The 18,323-nt window shown below is 42.2% G+C and overlaps 1 protein-coding gene across 5 annotated transcripts in view; it reads left to right on the plus strand.

Annotated features, from left to right (window-relative positions):
- Positions 1-18,323, plus strand: part of slc4a11 (solute carrier family 4 member 11) — a 117,846-nt gene that overhangs the window by 38,406 nt on the left and 61,117 nt on the right. For all 5 annotated transcript variants that reach the window (XM_086152406.1, XM_086152380.1, XM_086152389.1 and 2 more), the window contains one exon: positions 16,289-16,339. In XM_086152406.1, the coding sequence (XP_086008532.1) occupies positions 16,289-16,339 (51 nt within the window). Of the gene's footprint in view, positions 1-16,288; positions 16,340-18,323 lie in introns of those variants that run through there.

Genomic DNA, 18,323 nt, shown 5'->3' on the forward strand with positions numbered 1-18,323 from the left:
TGATACTGCTCTTGTGGGTCAGTCAAGAAAATCCTTGTTAGTTATTTGGTAAAATATTAGTCATTTTTTATGCTGTGGAGTTTTCCTTCTGGGGCAGGCATGAGTTTTAAAATCCCATGCCCCAACCCGCCAACCATTTGATCAACATAATGAAGAGCTTAATTCATTTCAGGTTGTTCAGCAAATCTTTTGGATAATTTTTGAAGAATTCCTCTTGCTTTTTGGTCAATTACTTGTTGAGTTGAAGGCTGAATTATATTCTTCATTTTTTGTTTCAGGGTAATCTTCTGCTATCTTCGATTTTTGTTGCCATGGTTACTTGAAACCTTACTGAAAGTAGTGAGTCCAGATGGAAATGCATGCTCTGATATAGTTGTATAAAATGTTGCGGTTAATCAGTATTTGTCAGGGGAACTTTCTGATCCCACCTCCTGTTTAATTTTCTTTTTAGCTTTTTGATTTTTTTTTCAATTTTGTTACCACGATTAATAGCCCTGATGGAAATGCACACTTTGGCGTGCTGTTTGTTGAGGCTCAGTAAAACCTGAGGGAGGAGCAGTTCACTGAAAACAAGCCTTTGGATTATCACGGCACCAATTGACGTATATATTTTGTTAAGGTGCCATTACATATTGACTAATTCTTGTTGCTATAACGGTAATGTAAAGGATCCAGCCCCTCTTTGCTGCATTTCACTCTGAATCCGCCGTTCAATAAGGACCTTTCTGTGTAAAAGGTGGAAACCGCACAGAACACCAGTCTGTGCTGGCATTTTGTCTCCTGCTGCCTCACATCAATTTAGCTAAAACTCTGTATGCGGGGGTGGTGGTGTTGGGATGGTGGTTGAGGCGTCACATGAAAGGCTTTGAGACAGGGCGTTGGACAACTGGAGGAGAGGAGGGTGGCTTGGAGATGGCGGTCTGGCTTTAATTGAGTTGAAGGAAGAAGCGAATGTGCAAGCAATTAGCAGGAAAAGGAATCCCCTCACTGGTGGTCTGCCCCCCCCCCCCCCCCCACACTCCACACTCACACCACCACCACCTTTATAAAATACAGAGCAGCCAATTTCAGCAGCAAGCTATTTGGCCAGTAACTGTGTGTGGGTGCATATGTGCGCATGTGCATGTGGAAGAACACCAGTGGCTGGGTACCCCCTTGCTCGCCAAAGGTTATATTCATTATCGAGCTATCAATTAGTCCATTGGTCTGTAAATTGTCAGGATACAGTGAAAAATGTACTTCTAAAAGCTCCATTGCTGTTTTTTTTTTTAAACTTGCCCGGAACCCAAAGACATTCGACAAGCAGACGTACTGTCTCATACCTATTTATAAAATGGTTATTACAAACAGTAGGTTTTAATAACAGGTTTTTAAAATTTTTTGAAATTATTTTTATTTGAAAGTGCCAACAAATAAATAATGTAATTTCCTAAACCATATTTACTGTAGTCTAATATTGGTATGTGTTTTATGTATTTTGAATAGAATTGACTTTTTTTTTTTTTAATTATAAAAAATAAACTAAATATTCTATGAGAAATAGGCTGGTTTCTTCAAGGATCCTTTCATAAATGGAAAAAAGATCTTATTGTGTAAAATTCCTGTGAATTTTTTAACTGCAGGACTAGTATTATCTCTCAAATTAGGCAAGAAACTGCCCAGAAACTCAAGGAGAAAACAGCCTAACTATATCCTTTTTGTCCCCCCAAAACATCAGCAGAGCATTTGTTATATAATGCGATTCCAAATTGTGGTTTCAAGAATGTAATCAAATATCAACAAGTTGCATCAGGATTTTGCAAGAACTAACTGAAATAAAAAAGAATGAGAAACAAGTAGAAATCTGGATGAAATTAGTTTCAGTTCTTGATTGCACCAATTCACCATTATAGGTGTTTTATTTTATTTATAATCCATTAAAAAATTACATGTAAAATTAAACTTAACATTGCTGATATTGATTCTGCAATTTAAAAATGATTTAAATATTAAAATGTTTTCAACAAACACAGTTTGTTTTTTAATGCATTCATAGCAAACATGGAGAGAATTTGTCCTGATTCCAAATTTGAGTAAAATCTCTAGGGGTTGCTGATATTCACACATTCACAAGATTTTATTATTAATTTATTCTTTTTTTTTCCATTACGTCTTTTTAAAGCTAAAACGTAAATCAAGTCAGAAAGCACCAGATAGTGGCCCGTCCTTATTCACTCATTCGGGAACCAGATCAGGCCCCCTCTCAGGTGAAAGGACTGGAGGGTCACCCCTTCCCTCGGCCCAGTTGCTAGGAAACAGATCTCAACATTCACCAAAACAACAGGTCCTGTAAAGCTTAAGTGCTGCAGGGACAGAATTTTTTTTCACAAACTCAAATTCTCATTTAGACAGTTATTCAAAATTAATTATGTCCAGGGCAACGCTGGAGCATTCCGTGTGTGCATGTTGAACCATGAAATACTCCAAAATCTCACATTGTTGAAAGTGATTCAGTTCACATTTGCTGCATCTACATATTTCTTCTATTTTATAAACTCCACTCACTGGGGTTTGGACGTTTCCAGTGTCGGTTTGCGCTGGGAGAAATTCCAATTATCTTATGGGGTTTTTTTTCCCGACACAGAGCAGATCAGACCACACATTTGTACAAATTTCCTGTGATGATGGCACAGCGTCTGTTGTGGGGATGGGAGGAAGGGGGCAGCCCGGATTTGACGGATGCATATTCATGCAGGAATGTATTATTGAACATGCAACACTCTGGCAGGCTGCACACACGCACACGTGTGCACATTCACACACATGCAGCTTCACCCAGTCAGGTCAGAGTACACCTGCTTTGCCAGACAGCTCAGCCATGGCCAAATGAGTGGCTAGTGTTCTACTGTGACATCATCAACGTCAGTCATCAGCTTGGGGACACAGCTGTCTGCCAAAGCGCCAGAAGCCCCCCATACCTTCCACACTCACACAAACAAAATTGGTGCTTTATTGTATAAAAAAAAAAAAGATATGGAAGAGAAGCTCTGCAGTATAAACAGTATTATTTGAGATCATGGACCTTATTTATATTTGCAGTCATTGACATAATCAATAGTTCCCAATTTAATATTAATAATTTGAAAGCCACCTACTCCTTGGGTTGTTTGAAAGGCGATGATAAACGTCTGTGTCTCTGCTGGTGATGGAGGCATCCCTCATTAAAACTTGCTGCAGAGTCCTGGCTCATGATTACCCTTAAATTTGAAAATTTATGTTTCAAGGAAAGTGACTGATAAAAGTTGCTTTTCTTGTCTTTCTTTTCTTTTTTTTTTGATTTATTCCCTTTTCTGACATGACTCATTGTATTTTCAAGGTTCTCAGGATAAAATATGTTCATCAAATAATGCGGCGTTCACCTCAGATGCCTGCCTGGCAGCCGCTTCCGCAGTGGCTGCTTGAGGTTTTCTCTTCATTTACTGGCCAATTATTGATAAACCGCTGACGTTCGCTCGCTCACGTGCTGCCAAAAGAATACAATTAGGAGGCGGAACTTTGATTCGGGTCTTGTTTTTGTTTTAAACAAGCAGTAATTAAGGTAAAGAATGGCAATGGAGATGAGGAACAGATGGGGATTCAGTTCATAGTTGTTCCAGGAACCCAACTGATTTGACGTGAATAATAAGAATAAGTCTATCAACTCAATTGAAAAGCTGAATAAGAAGTTGCACTGAATATTAATCTAACCTGAGGAAGACATCAAAAATCAGCATAACGTTATTAGTCAATGAAGTGGCGGAAATTTATTTAATGTGCAAATATGCCTTCACAATTGAAAACGTCTCTCTGTGGGCGTTAAGATATAGACGTTTAGAAGAAGCTCATATTTTGGTTCATTTGCAGGTTCTAAACAATGCAATATTGACATCAGCTGGTCATCAGGAGCTCAATCCAACATCGCAATGTATCCACAACCGAATATCAACATCTGAAAAGCATTGGTGTCCATCTGGGAGTGTATACAAACTGATCATGCTTTTGGCTGATTAACCATCAGTAGTGCCACTCATCTGATTTTATTGGTCTTATTGTACTCGGCAGCTGATATCGGCTGCCTACGGCTGAGTCAGACAGGGCCATAAAAACCAACGCTCTGTTTTATGAGGGACGGATGGTGTGTGGCAAAAGGATGCATTGTCATAATGAGGAAAAGATGAATTGCTTATTTGGGACGGTGAACAGAGGATGTCACATGACTATCAACAAACGTTTTAGCAACAGTAATGAATACAGGCGCCTTTGCTGTGTCTCTCCCAAGAACCTTCCTCCAGCTTAGTTTACTGGTTGCAAAGTCTTATTTAAAGCTTGATTGCTGCTCATTGCACTGATGCCCTGATCCAGGGACAGTGAATTCTGGGATTTAATGATCAGGCAGACTGTGTTCTCCCATTCTTGCAGGTGAAATTGTGAAATCAGGTGTCTTCACTGCCAAACAAAGAACACTAGACAGAAAACCCCTCCGATTGGGCTCTCCACTGGATTCCCTAAAATCACTGGTCATGTCATAGTTGGCCAATAGGTCAGCACTCTGACCCAGTGGTCTCTGAGCTAAACCCCCACCCCACCCTTTTTTAACCCACTGGTGAGGTTCCGACTTGTACTGTTATAAAAAGGTGACGACAACTGATTGGCCAGAGAATGCAGACTACATGTTAGTATGACTGCTGCTGCTGCGTCTGGCTGCCTGTCGTTTTCTCTGTCACTTCTTTTGCTTTGCGTGACAAAATGCCACAGACTGAGCAGCAAGTACACATTGTATCCACATCCTCGTTGTTTTTGTTAAGTGTCTCTTTCAAAACGACATTGGGAGTTTCGCACCACCATGCTTTGACAGCCTCAGCCAGAGTGGGGAGGTATTCTGAAGTCATGGAGGAAACAATGAAATTGAGCTGAGTTGGAACTATGTGGTAGAAAAGCGCCAATCTTTTCCTGGGAAGTCTCTTCTTCTTGAGGCGGCCATGGCTGCTTGATATTCCCTGATGGTCAGCATCAAGTTGGGTTTGACTTTGGTATGCACCTCACTGATCACCGGTGCTCTTTACAGTAAGTGAGTGACTACTGCAGGTTCAAGTAAGAGACACAAGAGTCTGGGACCAAAAGAATGGACTTTGAATATTAGCATCATGACAAGACAAGCTAGATATTGTTGATCACATTGTTGATATGTTTGACTGTGTCCAGGAGACCAAGTAGAAAGGTAGCAAATCAAGGAGCAGGAGGTAAGGTTTTCTATCATGGTATTGATAGGGAGAGAAAGGAAAGAGGAGTTATCTTGAATTTTAGTAGGAATGTGCTGGAGGTAAACAAAACGTCAGATCGACTGAAGAGTCTGAAACAATGATGTGCAATGTTGTTAATGGTTCTGCCCCACCGATGGGAAGTGAGTTAGAAAAGGAGAAATTCTACAGTGAGTTAGATGAATTGATGCAGAGAGAATCTGTGATACTGTATGAGGAAGTCAGGTGTGGCAGGGAAGTATGTTAAACTGGAGGTTTCCAGTTAAAGTTGAGTTGGGGGTAGAAAAGATGATGTTGAGGTTATCTTTTGGAGTTACAAGGATGGGGAGGGTCAGTTTTGAGCCAGGATAGTGAATACTTGTCAGAAAAATCCTGAGGCTGGAAGTGCCATGCAGGAAGCCTAAAGGAAGACCACAGAGATGTGTAATGGATGGAGTGAAACAGAACATGAAGTTAGTTGGTGTGAGAGAAGAGGATACAGAGGAGAGGGTGTGATGGAGACAGAAAATTGGCTGTGGAAATCCTTAAAGGGTGCAGCCCAAAGGAAAAGAACTGCCATATTGGTCTGTTGTCAACAAAACAAAAGCCCAGTTGAGATGCTGAGTCTTCTTCTCCTATTTGCTTTTCCCTTCACGGACCACTACAGCGAATCAACCGTCTCCATCTAACCCTATTTACTCCATCTTCATTACTCACACCAACTACCTTAATATCCTCTCTCACAACGTCCATAAATCTTCTCTTTGGTCCTCTTCTAGACCTCTTGCATGACAGTTCCAATCCCAGCATCTGTCTACCAATTAATAATCTATCCCTCCTCTGCACATGACCGAACCATTTCAGTTTAGCTTCTTTGACCTTCTCTCCAAAACATCTAAGATGTGCTGTTCCTCTGATGGACTCATTCCTGATCCTATTGATCCTCGTCACTCCCAGTCGAACACCACTGTATAAAAGAAGGCGCTCAGAGCTGATCCCTGACCAAGCCCCACCTCCACCATGAACTTCTGTTACCCCTACAACACACCTCACCACTGTCTCACAGCTAGCATACATGTCTTGCACCAGTCTATCATACATCTCTGCCACTCCAGACTCCCTCATACAATACCAGATTTCCTCTCTTGCCTGCACTAACATATCCAATGAAGTCTGCACCAATTACCACTCATCTCTGGGGATATGCTCCATTGCTTCATCTAACTCATTCCAGAACGTCTCCTTCTCCTCTAACCCATATTCCACCTGTGGGGCATAGCCATTAACAACATTGAGCATCACACCCTCAATTTCCAGTTGCAGACTCATGAGTCTATCTGACACTGACTATTCTTTTTACCTCCAGAACATTCCTTACAAACTCCTCCTTCAAGATAACTCCGACCCCATATCTCTTCCTGTCAGTACCATGATAGTACAACTTAAAACCTCCTCCCAAGCTTCTTGCCTTACTACCTTTCCACCTGATCTCCAGACCACATATTCTATCCACCTTCCTTCTCTGCATCAAATCGACCAACTCTCTACCTTTTCCTGTCAAAGTTCGATATTAGTAGAAGTCCCTACTCTCAGTCCCAGACTCTTGCCGTTGCCCTTCTCTCTCTGCTGCAGAAAAAATACCTTCCTCCTCTCCTTCTTCGGCCCCCAGTTGCCCAATTTCCACTGGTACCCCGGTCATTGATACTAATGGTGGTTGTTGTTGACCCGGGCTTCGACCAATCCGCTATGAGATTATTAGGTTTGATTTGCATGTTTGGTTTTGGCTAAAGTTTTATGCTGGATGCCCTTTGTAACACAACCATCTGCATTTTGTGTGGGTGTGTGGATGTGTGCGCATGTGTTCCATTCCGAATGACATTACGTTTTAAAGGTGGATTTAACTCCTGAGGTCATTTTTGTTATGGTCTGTTACCCCACACACAATCATTGACAGGGACATCATTGCCTGCGGTGTCTGTATCACCTGAACCATCCCTGAGTGCACCCAATGGAGGCTTTTTTTTCCTCCCTCCATCTCTTGGACTTCATGTTTCCATCACAATTTCTTTTCATTTTGATAAAACAGATCTGAAAGCAGGACCCATGACCACGGGGGGTTTCACAGCATCTGGTAGAACCCTGTAGGGTTCTGTTATGGAACAGGTGAACCAGCGCCGAGCGCAGTTAGCGCCGCTGGTTTGACTCGATGCTACAGGCAGTTTATACATCCTCTGTGTGTGTATGGAAATGTGTTGTTTTTATTACTTGATCACTGTGGACTCAACAAGTCCAAAACACATACACTCTCCTCCTTTCACCTCAAACACATGAGCATCAACAAAGATTAAACAAAAGTGTTGGTCGTCAGAGATGTCATCCATCAGGAGACAGCAACACATGACCTGCTCAGGATTTACAGAGCACGCTCAGAAGGGGACAATGGGGAGAAGGGAATGTAAGTTTATTCAGTATGTCCTAAGTGAGAACCCTACCCTGATTTAACTAGAAGGGGATGACTCCCGGCCCCTGTGGTCACATGTAACACCTTCCAAAACACAGAAGAGACCAAAACCCTCAACTTCATGGAAGGAAACTGTGGAATGCGGCGTTAGTCGACCTCCCTCGGCAGCAGCAGCATCCTCATCTTCATCAGGCTGCCTACTGCATGAAGAAACTCTCTCTGTAAACATGGCTGGTTCATGTTTGTCAGGCATAAATAGAGTTGCAGTAAGAATCCAGTGGCTGGGCGGGGCTCCCCTCCAACATCTCGCATGTACCCGACTTCCTGCTTGCGGTTGTGAAGGCTTCCACTTTCCTGCTGCATGTTATGTTCACATCTTGGCACCCACGCTGACTGACCCGCATCTCGCTCTTGAAGAGGTAGATTTACTTCTGCATTTCTTCTTTTAAAGTTTTATTTTAAACGTATCTCCTGGCTTCACTCTCGAAGCAAACCAGACAGATGTCGACATTATTACCAGCTACGCAAAGAAAGAAAAGAACCAGAAAAAGAAATCGAACTGATCTGTTCAATTATGTATTTTGCAATACAACTCCCTATTAGGGCGTCCCGGTGGCACAGTGATCAGCGCTTCAGCCACACAGCACAAAGGACCCTGGTTCAATTCCAACAAGGGAGCATATTCTCCCCGTGTCTGCATGGGTTTCCTCTGGTTTTCTCCCACAGTTCAAAAACATGCATTGGGGTAATTGAAAAAAATTGGGAAAATTGCCCCAAATGAGGATTGAATGGTTGTCTGATAGTATATGTGGTTGACTGGCAATCAGTCAAGGGTGTACCCAGACTCTCGCTTGATGACAGCTGGGATAGGCTCCAGCAGGAGTGCAGGATAAGTAGCAAACAATGGATTTCATTAGATTCTTGGGTTTGAGTTGAAATTACAAGATGCATTTTTTCATTTTCAAAAAACTGTCTTGAAGATCCAAGATTTTTTTAGTCAAGATTTAGCTAAAAAATGTTAAGGTTGATCTTCATATTTACCTTGATTTGCATTCTAATCTTTATTTTGATCCTTCCAAATAACTTCTTGCAGATTAACTATATATACTTATTAATGCAAATGCTTATTCTACAAATTTTTCTTTAATTTCTAAATGACGTGTTGAAGGGTATCGACGCCTGCAGCCTTTTCCAGGTGCACCGTGCCAATCAATAGCACCATCCGCCATCAAACCAGTGAGGTTTTGGAGAAGAATGCAATGTAGTTGCTGGAAGTCCACTTAGCATTCAGGAGAACTGGCAGACAAATTTTAACCGCAAAAGAGCATCCCTGCAACTTCAGCTTGTCAGAGCGTAAAGCCTGTTGAGGTCTTTAATAAGCTGCCCGGCGACGGAGTGGGCATGTGTGTGCGCGCGCTCGAGGAGACAAACCCCGCTTTCCACCGTTTAATCCAAAAAACTTCTAAGCTGCATCTCCATGCCTCCGTGACGTACCGCTGAGTCACCCCCCAGCACTTTGCGCTCGCTGACTAGGCGGCCACAAGCGTCCCCGTCTGTTGGTGGCAGGCGATGAGCGCACATAAGATAAACAGCACAACAGTCAAGGCGAATACATGGGCATGCAGGGAACCCTTGGCTACTAGGAGAGGATTTATTTACAACAGCAGGATGCAGATGACTTGGTTTTTGCTTTGTGTGTGTGTGCGTGTGTATATCCTTGATGTCCTCTCTCGATGTTTATGGTCTTAAAAAGATCCTTGTTTGGGGACCTGTCGTGCTGAGGAGTATGATGTGTCTGAAGGTCATTTCCGCGATTCCAGTCAAGTTGGTTTGAAGGAGAGGTGAAGGTCAGAGTGCAGTGATGTCTCAGGGCTCTTTTTGTTTCATTTTTATTGAAAAACACAGTTTCCTGAAGGGACTCTGGGTCCTTCTATGCCTGATAAAGGCAACTCTGCAGGATATTGTAGTTCAACTGTCATTCCCTCGCCTCTGGTTTACAATCCTTGTAGTTTGGTCGGCTCATTTTTCTGTGCTCAAGTGGTGTGTAATGACACCCTCTGAGTGACAGACTCCATCAGAAGACGGTTTAATACAGACATGTGACTGATGACATTTTATTTATGATGTATTTAAATGTATGACTGAAATCCCTTCATACCTGTGTAATAACGCTGTACTTGTAACTGTCTTACATTTATTAGTGGAAATCCTGCTAGCCCTCGTCCACAATTTCCTCTCTGGTCCTGCTTTTTCCTCCCATGTTAGAACAAGGTTTAGTTAATTTCAGGTTGAGATGAGTGACTGTTGATGTCCGCCTGGTATAAGCTTCACAGAGGTGATGGTAGGGGAAAAGGAAATTGTGTTTTCACTGTGTGATATATATATATATATATTTTTTTTTTTTTTTCTTTGTGTTTGGTAAAGGAGAAAAAAGGCAAACAGCACTGACTTCAGCAGATTCTTGTCAGTGGCAGAAAACATCCTGTGGTAAATACTTCCCGAGTGAATGGAGAAGGTTCTCACTGACCCCGCCGGGGTCCCTCCGCTTTTCAATAAGCACTTCCTTTCCTTTGAATCATCATTTTAGTTTTCGGCAGCCAGGGGGGCAAAAGGGTGGACTTTAATGATAGGCGATGTTATTTTATGACGTGACAGATGTGAGGTATGGCCGAGGTTAAGGTCCAGCATTACCAGCTAAATCTTAAAATGTCCTGGCATTTACTTTGTGAGAAGCTCACCTTAAATGTCTTTGACATTTAGAACAGGTTCTACATCAGTAGCCGTCCATGTTCCTGAAGGTCGCCGCATTGGGCTAATAAATCACTCGATTAAATTTCGTCTCCGTCCAGATAGGAGCGACACGTCTCTTGATGAGAGTCATGGGCATGTGACGGGACTTCATGACAAAACACAATTAAAGAACAATAAAACCATGCAGCCCATTCCAGCTTTTTTTTTTTTTTTTCTCCCATCAAGTAATTTTACACAAGGCACTTGACGACAACACCAGGCGAGCTAAACCTCACCTTCCTGTCATTTAGCAGCACGTTCTGCAAGAGCAGCTGCTGGACTGATGATCCAGCACATCTCAGTAGATTCTCATTGTCAGTATGTTTTGCATCTAATCTTGCATCTAATGACTAAGGCGACGCATTGAAAAGGTAAATTAACAGGTGACTAGTGAAATTAACCACATTGACCATAGTGGATTGACCATTCATTCATGAAAGCAGTGTCAGTTCACATTCAGTCATCTCTGAGGAAGAGAGAAGCCTGCTTCACCATTGCCATCATTGTGTTAATATTTATGCTTCTCAGTCGAACAACTTTCATGCTTAAAACCATATGTATGACACAGAGGTCCAATTGTAGGTGCATTACGCTATTTGCATTATCTTATCATATATTGTGCAATAAGAAATGGCATAAAAGGATGTTATTCATAAAAGGTATGTTCCACAACATAAAGAGGGCAACAAAGTATAAGTTAAAACATAGATTTTTATTGACAGACCTTTATTTAAGCAATGCCTGTTGTTACAAATGGCTTACAAAAGTATTAGCACAATTACTGGTAGAACTCGGAGATTTCAACCTGACTGAAAATCACCCAAAAAGGGGCAGCTCTCCTCAGAGTAGCACTCCAATGGATATTCCATTCAGAGGCAGCTACAATGGACAGAGCTGCTGTAACAGTGGTAGAATGTGATTTTAAAAATTCCCTCCTTTTCCGCTTTTTGGTGACCATGCTGCTGGTTAATGTCCCTCCATAGTGTTAGCCCAGCTGGCACTAGTGGTGAAGTGCATTGTGAACAAAGTTTTTCAGCATCATTGGCCTGGCAGGAACTCTGTGATGATGATTTGCAATTCGATTAGCGAGAAGGAAGGTGATGATGTGTTGTTCTTCTCCTTTTGGCTTTTCCCTTCAGGGGTCGCCACAGAGAATCAACCTCCACCATCTAACCCTATACTCTATCCTCCCCACTCACACTAACAACCCTCATATCCTCTCACTACGTCCATAAATGTTCTCTTTGGTCTTCTTCTGGACCTCCTGCCTGACAGTTCCCAATCCCAGCATCTGTCTACCAATTTATTCTCTATCCCTCCTCTGCACATGACCGAACCATCTCAGTTTGGCTTCTCTGACCATCTCTCCAAAACATCTAACATGTGCTGATAGACTCATTCCTGATCCTATCGATCCTTTTCACTCCTCTGGACTGTTGACCCAAAGTACTTGAAATCCTCTGACTTCTTGAACTCCACTCCTTGTAGCCCCACCCTTTTATTGGGTTCTAGCACCTGGGTTTGTCTCATTCACACAGACTCTGTCTTGCTGTGATTAACCCTCATTCCTCTCCTTTCCAGAGCATACCTCCACCTCTGTAGATTTTCCTCAACCTGTTCCCTGCTCTCAGTACACATCACAATGTCATCTGCAGAGAATTCATCTCTTGGCACCCTGTCATATGGTTTTTCAAGGTCTACAAAAGCACCATGCAACTTCCTCTGACCCGTTTTTCTCTGTAAGCCTTCTCAAAGCAAATATTGCATCTGTAGTCCTCTTTCTAGGCATGAAGCCATACCGTTGTTCACATATGCTTACTTCTGCTCTGTCTAGTTTCCTCTACTCTTTCTTAACATCACTGTATGGCTCATCAACTTTATCCCTCTGTTGTTGCTGTAATTCTGCAGATCGCCCTTATTCTTAAAAATGGGCATCATCACATTTCCTCTCCATTCCTCAGGCATCTTCTCACTCTCTAAGATCCTGTTGAATAATCTGGCCAGAAACCATACATGGAAACCATACAACACTCCTCCACTTTCAGCTTCCACCACTTTGTCCTCTGCCTTTGTCCTCTTGAGCTTCCTTGTTGCCAGATTCATCCTACAAACCACCACCCTATGCTGTCTGGCTACGCTCTCTGTCACTGATCTCTTTCAGGTTACCTCGTCTATACAGGATGTAGTCTACCTGCGTGCTCGTACCTTCGCTCTTATAAGTTACACTAGGTTCCTGTCTTTTCTGGAAAAAAGTGCTCACTACAGCCTTTTCCATCCTTTTTGTAAAGTCTCCCACCATCTGTCCCTTTGTGTTCCTATCCTATATACCAAATCTCCCCATCAGGTCTTCATCCCCCTGCACCAACATGTCCATTGAAGTCTGCACCAGTTACCACTCTCTCATCTCTGGGGATATTCTGCATCACTTCATCTAACTCATTCCAGAACTTCTCCTTCTCCTCTAACTCACATCCCAACTGCGGGACAGGGCTATCAACAACATTGAGCATCACACCCACAATTTCCAGTTGCAGACTCATAAGTCTATCTGACACTGACTATTCTTTTCACCTCCAGAACATTCCTTACAAACTCCTCCTTCAAGATAACTCCTCCATTTCTCTTCCTATCAGCACCATGATACTGCAAATTAAAACCTCCTCCTAAGCTTCTAGCTTTACTACCTTTCCACCTGGACTCTTGGACACACAGTATATCCACCCTCCTTCTCTGCATCATGTCGACCAACTCTACCTTTTCCTGTCATAGTCCCAATATTCAAAGTCCCTACTCTCAGTCACAGACTCTTGCCTTTCCTCTTCTCTCTCTGCTGCGGAAAATACCTTTCCCCTCTCCTCCTTCGACCCACAGAACCCCAATTGGTACCCTGTAGGTCATCGGCACCAATGGCGGTCGTTGTTAACCCGAAACTCGACCGATCTGGTATGAGATTGTTAGGAGATGATGTCACTCTGCAGTATATTTTACTTTCTGTAAGAAAGACTAGTAAGCGGAAACCGTGAGCTGAGCAAAAAGCCACTACCATCGATGTCTGGGGGCGGTGTGGCATCTGGGGTAGAGCGATCGTCCTTGGAATCCAATATTCCTGGTTCGATTTCCGGCTCCTCCTAGTGTCTTGAAGTGTTGTTGAGTAAGACACTAACCCCTAACTGCTCCCCTTGGGCTGCTAGATTGCCGCCAACTGCTGGTTGCATGGTTTATCCATAATGGGTTAAATGCAGAGAGGAATTCCCTGCAAGGGATTAATAAAGAACAATAAAATCCCAAAAAATAAAATACAACTCTGTTGTATTGTTTCAGCTGTAATCTCTGCTGTCAGACATTGGCGAGCCAAAGGCCTTGGACACACAAACCCTTTTGTCTGACCTACTATCGTAGAACAAGGAAGCAAAATCCAAATACTAGGTTTCTACAATTGTGGTTAAGTGAGTAACTACAAGTTTCATGTTAATCAATTTAGCACTTTTTGTCAGGAGACAGAATCTAGCTTTGAAACAGAGATAGTCAGCCCAGCTTTGCATGCCAGCTGCTAGGAGGTGGTTTGTCAACCGATCACTCAGACACTACTGATACTGAAGTGCAAATACGAGTTGCAGTTGTGAGAGTTCAGAAACTGACTTCCTGAAATGACCTCTGTCACTTGTGTTCTGCTCTGTTTTGTTACGTGTGTGTGTGTACAGCAGGAAGTATTGGTTGTTTTGGGTAACCAAGCAGGGATTAAAGATATACAAAACAGAAAGGATGGAAATATTACAAATATTTCCCCAACCTCAGAATTGAGATAAAATAGAAGAAGCAAAGAATTACTTAAAAATGTAAAAAGCAAAGTAAACGACACACACAAGCACCCAAAAACATCTCAAAGCCTTAAATAACGCATGAAAAAATTGCAATTTTTATTTTTCCTCCTGCAAAAGAAGATGTCTGACAGGAAGATGGCTGAAAAAGTAAAATGCAGGAAGGAAAAGAAAATAAATAAACAGTCGCCAAAAAAAGCAAACAATCCCCAGCCTGATTGATTTAGTTCATTGTTGTAATGATAAATGATCCTCCCGTTGCCATGCTCATGAGTCCCGCCCAACACACACACACACACACACACACACACACACACACACACATACAGGTACATGCAGTTTCCAGAGTAAAATAACATTAATTAAAAACCTTTACTTGAATTTGTGCCATGCCAGGGCGCCCTCCTCTAACTTCAGGTGGTTACGTCACTTTCTGGATGTTGGTCAGGGCGCCCGAATCACTCCTCGATAAAATGTGTGTGCTTGCCAAGTTTGCACATCGGTCTCTCCCAGTTGGCCCCAGAAAAATGGTTCCAGAAAATTACGTTGGGGAACAAAGGAACGTTGTGTCCATCTCTGAAAAGGAACACAATTATATCGGCTTTAAAAAAAGTAAAAATCTAAGCCTACTATAGCTCAATGAACTTCAACCCACCCTTTCGTTACCCGCACGTGCACACACTCCATTCTCCATCCAATCACTTTACATTCCGCTCTCCTTTTAGTAAAGCTCAACACCAGATTAAGTTTAATCCCAGAAAGAGATTTCATTTTCCTTTTTCTTTCATTTCTTTTTTTTGTCGTTCTGTCTTCATAAATACTACTGCAAACTATTTTTTGTTTCACTGCAGTTTATCTGTGAGGACACTGATCAAATCAGTATGCCGAATATTATCGCTTCCTGCTAGCAGTGTGAGCACTCAAGGCTTGAGGTTCTCCTTTCAGAACTCTACACGTTGCCAGAAAACAAATTCTCTCATGCGTACCAATGTTGCCAACTGGGCCTAAACGTGGTGGCGGGAAATTATGCGGCAAATGAAAATGCGATAAATGAGTGACAAGAGGGATTTAAGCTGTATTTTCAGCTACATAGGGAGATATGATTGGTGTGGGGAAGCCAGAATGTCAAAACGAGGCTGCCATGTCACATGGAGAAGCTGTGATGTCACATAGAGGCTGTGACATCACACAGGGATGCTGTGATGTCAGACCAGAAAATTCGGTCTTTGCTGTAATTATTCTCCGAATTTTACACTTCATGCAATGAAATCGGTATGATGTAGTCAGGTGACACAGATGCACACACATACGTACACACACACGTATGTCCATATGCCATGCAAACCAAATTCCTGAATCATAGAATGTTTTTTATTCAGAACCTGAACGTATGTGTGTGAGCACAAAACCAACAAAGTCAAACAACAAAAAAGAGAAAAGAATATATTTCTGACAAATGAAATATTTGTTTCCTTGGAAACAGCTTCAGATGTTTGCCCCTTGTATTTTTTTCACACTGCCAACAGTTAGTTGAAAAACACCCAAATATATTATTTGTAAAACATCTGTTTGTAGAGCACCATGTATCCAGATAGAAGTCAAAAGCAATAAACCACTTCTAGCCACCTGCTCTGAAAACAGTTTAAGATGCAGCTGCCAATTATGACTCAATAATCACATAATTATGAGTATGAATTACTATTATGATACTGCAACTGTAAACAGAATAGAAATCCTCACCCCTAGTTCTGTAAAAGTTCTCTTGATTGGTGGTAGGGCATCTTTGTGGCATGCATGAATATTATAACACGGATGAGATACTTTTTCATCTGAAACAGCTACTAATGAGTTGCTATCCCTAATGATTCACTTGTTTAAATAACCAATGAGGGTTGCATATGGGTGGGTGTTCCTCTCACCCTGACCCACCTCAGTGATTCTCTCTCTTCTGGTCTCTCCTGCAGAGGTGCCGCCCTCCGGGATGTCCAAGAATGGATACTTCTTTCAAGAAATGGGTGAGTCTGAGCCTCCGCTGGGTTGGACGCCCTTTGCCGTCCAGGCCTTTACTCTCTCTCTCTCACACACACACACGCACACAAATTACTTAAAAAATATAGCAGAAAGTTCTATGATAACTCATGTAATATAAAACAAAAGGACAACACATTTGGGGAAAAAGGTACCTATTCATATTATATTTAAAAAAAAATTATGACTCAGTATCTTGTCTTTCATGTGTCTCATATTCAAAACCAAGGAGGAGTTAAACTCTTTATGGCGTTTGTGTGTTTTGGGGTCTTGAAACCATGATATGTTCTGGTATTTTCCTTGCCCATAGATGTAGATGAGAGAGTGAATGGGTGGATGTCTATATGTCACTCTGTGATTGACAACTGATCCATTGGCCCCCACCGATGGCAGCTGGGAGTGGCTCCACATGTGTCACACACCCTTTTCTACAAACCCATGTACTACCATTTGGAATATTGTAACACAGCTGTGTGTGTAGCCTACATACACAGACACACACAGTCTGAGGGCCTCTGCATCTGCTGACTGTGAATGAGAGAGTTGGATGTCTCTTTGTGGCCCTGTTGTCTACAGCTAAATCCCACCTCTCTTGCCCTCAGTGCCCGCTAGGATTGGCTAAGCTTGTGCGTTCTCATGCACGCCCATGACATCACGTGCTTGTTGGGGATTGGGAGCTGTAGCGCCCTGAGCTGTCAAACTTTTCTTGGGCTGTTCTTATAAACACTGCTTTCACCACCCCCCAGTCGAGGAGAGGAGCCCAATTAAGGCCGGGGCCAAATCTGCAGCTGCCTGATCTCCAGGACTCCCCTTCCCTTCAGTTCATTCAACATCCTTTCGAACACACAGATGCATACACACCACTGGCTGCAGGCTGACAGAATCTGTTGCCCTTATTAGGCAACATTTATCAGCATTTCAACCAAAGCTGTGTTACTTTGGGTAGACACACAGCTTCAATTTCCATTTTAATCTCAGTGGTTAAATTGGGGACCTGAATGCACCTGCAACTGACAGAGTCTAAGTGATATTGTTGGCTTTTCCTCCTGGTTTATTATCAATGTGTCACTTAATTGTAAATCAATAAACCAGGATTGATGCCACATCTTATCTATATCATGATTATCATCCATCTAGTAAAGTACATCTAAAACCTAGAAGTACATTTAAAACCTATAAATTATTGAAAACTACCAAGAAATTATTCATTTGCTAGAAATGACCTGCGGGAAAGTAAACAACTATTTTGAAATTCTCCAGTTATTGAATTGACATCTAAAGGTCACACCGGGGATGCTGTTTCAGATTGATTCTGAATGCACTGTCAAAGAGAAATTCTATCACTGAACTCTGTCTTAGCCTTTTATATATTTATTCATGCTGGGTGTCTGACATGTGATACGCTCACACGCAGGCAAATCTAAAAACGATCATTTGAATGTAGGGACATTATTTCTCTTCAAATCGCTTTTTCCTTCCTTTTTACAAAAACACCTGTTACAAGGTCTTGGTGGGTGTGTGAGTCTGGAGCCAATCCTGGACGTCTGTGGGAGAGAGCCAGGGTCTAACCCTGATGGGTCACCTGTCAAGCAATCACACATCTACCTACATGGATATCTGATCGCTAACACTCTCATTCACACTCATTGACAATTTAGTCTTCAGTGAACCTGTTTTTGGGCTACGGCATGAAGCTGAGAACTTGAAGAAAAGCCAGGACCCGATGATCTCTCACAGAGGGAATCCAGTTTACCTGGATGAAATGATAGAGAATGGAAAACTTAAAACTACACATTATTCATAATCAGCCCTCCACAGATACTTCTCTTATTCATCGGCTAATGTGAGAACGTGACAAATTAACATTCTAATGATGTTGATTTTAACCTCTCCAGAACATTCAAAACTTGAACTTGTTATTTCTTTCATTGGTATAAAGCCCCTGTGTTCGAATTGATCGCTGGAATTGAG

Source organism: Fistularia commersonii, chromosome 1 (genome assembly GCF_037954325.1).
Source record: "Fistularia commersonii isolate RoL2024-O1a breed Wild chromosome 1, RoL_Fcom_v1.0, whole genome shotgun sequence".
NCBI classification, from domain to species: Eukaryota; Metazoa; Chordata; class Actinopteri; order Syngnathiformes; family Fistulariidae; genus Fistularia; species Fistularia commersonii.